This window comes from Aplysia californica, unplaced genomic scaffold (assembly GCF_000002075.1).
Source record: "Aplysia californica isolate F4 #8 unplaced genomic scaffold, AplCal3.0 scaffold01202, whole genome shotgun sequence".
NCBI lineage: Eukaryota > Metazoa > Mollusca > Gastropoda > Aplysiida > Aplysiidae > Aplysia > Aplysia californica.
In genome coordinates this window covers 153,366-155,214 of record NW_004798472.1, presented here as the reverse complement: position 1 = coordinate 155,214, position 1,849 = coordinate 153,366, and the positions used below count along the sequence as shown (strand labels likewise).

Genomic DNA, 1,849 nt, shown 5'->3' with positions numbered 1-1,849 from the left:
CTTATGCAGTTGCGAGCACCGTAAAACCTCTACTAAAACAAACAAAAGAATTGTCTCGCAGCGTGGTGGAATCAGGCTGTCGTCAAAATAATCAAAATGAAGAAACTTGCATTTTTCCGCAGGTTTGTGAATTTTTATCAAATTTTTGTTTTTTGGCTCAACACCTTTCAGGCCCATAAAAGAACTCATTTCTGTGAGGATTTAAAAAAAAAAAACGTTGATTAAAGGCACAAAAAATGTAAATGTTCAGTTACCACGGACTCTTAAGCTAAGGAAATAACTAATCTTTGGCGGCCATTTTCTCACTTATTTTATCTCTAAAAACAGGTGACCCCCATCTCCTTCTTTCGCAAATATCTCGACTTGTATTCAAGATAAATTGATCTCTTTTTAATCCAAATAAATACAAGTGAACAAGTCTAAAGATGATACCAATAACTCTACATGCCCTGATTCCACCACGCTGCCTCACAATTGCTTTAGAACAAGCTTGAGATCATTTAAACTCAAAATCTTTGACGTCAGATTTCTCAAAACGAGGCACTGATCAGATAGAACTTTGTAAATCTGAGGTAGGGTTGTTTGTGAACACGGATAAAGCAGACTACAATATTATTCAGACTAACAAATCAAGAGACAAACACGTAGACGCACAGGCAGAGAAACACACAAAACATCTGTTTGTCGCATATAAAACAGATCTTCGTTAGTATGATCTGTTCATAGAATCATTGGAGTACTTTGGGACAAAATGTACACACAAATAGACACACGTTTGAGACAGATCTTCTGGAATAAAGAATAGCAACAAACAAGAATAACAGCAAAAATATCAACCCAGAAAAACAACAAAACAAAGTAAGTAACAAAACATGAAATAGACAACACTCACAATTTTGTTAAATCAACGAAGATAAAAAAAACCCACACATAACCCCAAACAAGGGAAATCACCATTATCAATCTTTGTGGTTAGAATTATAATTTGGTGATTAGTTCAAGGGGCAGTAACTCACCTTCCACAGCCACGTAGCATGACGTAGTAACCTCTCCGAGTGAGTTGACGGCCGTGCACGCGTACTCGCCCTCATCCTCGGGGTACATGTCGGAGATCTGGAGCTTGCAGTGGGAGCCGATCATTGAGATCTGGAAGTCCTGGAGGGTCCAGAGGTAGGGGTGGGGGGAGGGGGTGGTGAGTTAAGTCATTGGCGGATGGTTTATCGCTTAGTCTGATTATATATTTTGAATTAGTCGCTTTTAAACACAAGAAGGCTATCCCGAGAAATGCTGTTTTGAGAAAATCGAAGGTAAAGTTTTTGCCTCTTGTTCCGTTTCTTTCAAAGACAAGGAGAGTTTTCTCTAAAATCAAACAAATATACACACCAATGAAACAAACTTCTCCTATAGGTAGGGCAATGCCCACTTTTGGAGTAGGTCAAGATTTCTAGAAACCCCCGGAATCTGAGTTAGCCCGCTTGTCCTTAAAAGTGACCAATTTACCCTCAGTATTGATCCCAATAAAATTCTCGATTTTATATAGACGAATAGTCTTTATTCCAAAATATAGAAAATGCCGTTCCGAAAATGTTAACTGCTGCTATTAAAACTTATTTCCTACTATGTATTTTTAGAAACTTCAACTATTGTTACTTCCAAAGAAAAGCAAAGACGTGCTGTGAACTAACGCGGTAACAACTGACTTTGGTCCCACAAGCCCCTACGACCTGATGCAGTTGCAAGCGCTGTAAAACTTTTACCTACAGCTGCGCAGCACCTGCTAAGTGCTAACAATCCTCATTGACACATGCACCCTCCCAAGAGAGTAAACACACACACACACACACACACA

At 39.0% G+C, this 1,849-nt stretch overlaps 1 protein-coding gene across 1 annotated transcript in view; it reads right to left on the bottom strand.

Annotated features, from left to right (window-relative positions):
- Nucleotides 1-1,016: 1,016 nt before the first annotated feature.
- The window catches only part of LOC101851695 (titin), a gene marked incomplete at both ends in the record, with an annotated part of 144,092 nt that continues 143,259 nt past the window's right edge, over nt 1,017-1,849 (bottom strand). Inside the window, 1 exon segment of the mRNA XM_035973402.1 lies at nt 1,017-1,155. Within this exon segment, the coding sequence (XP_035829295.1) occupies nt 1,017-1,155 (139 nt within the window).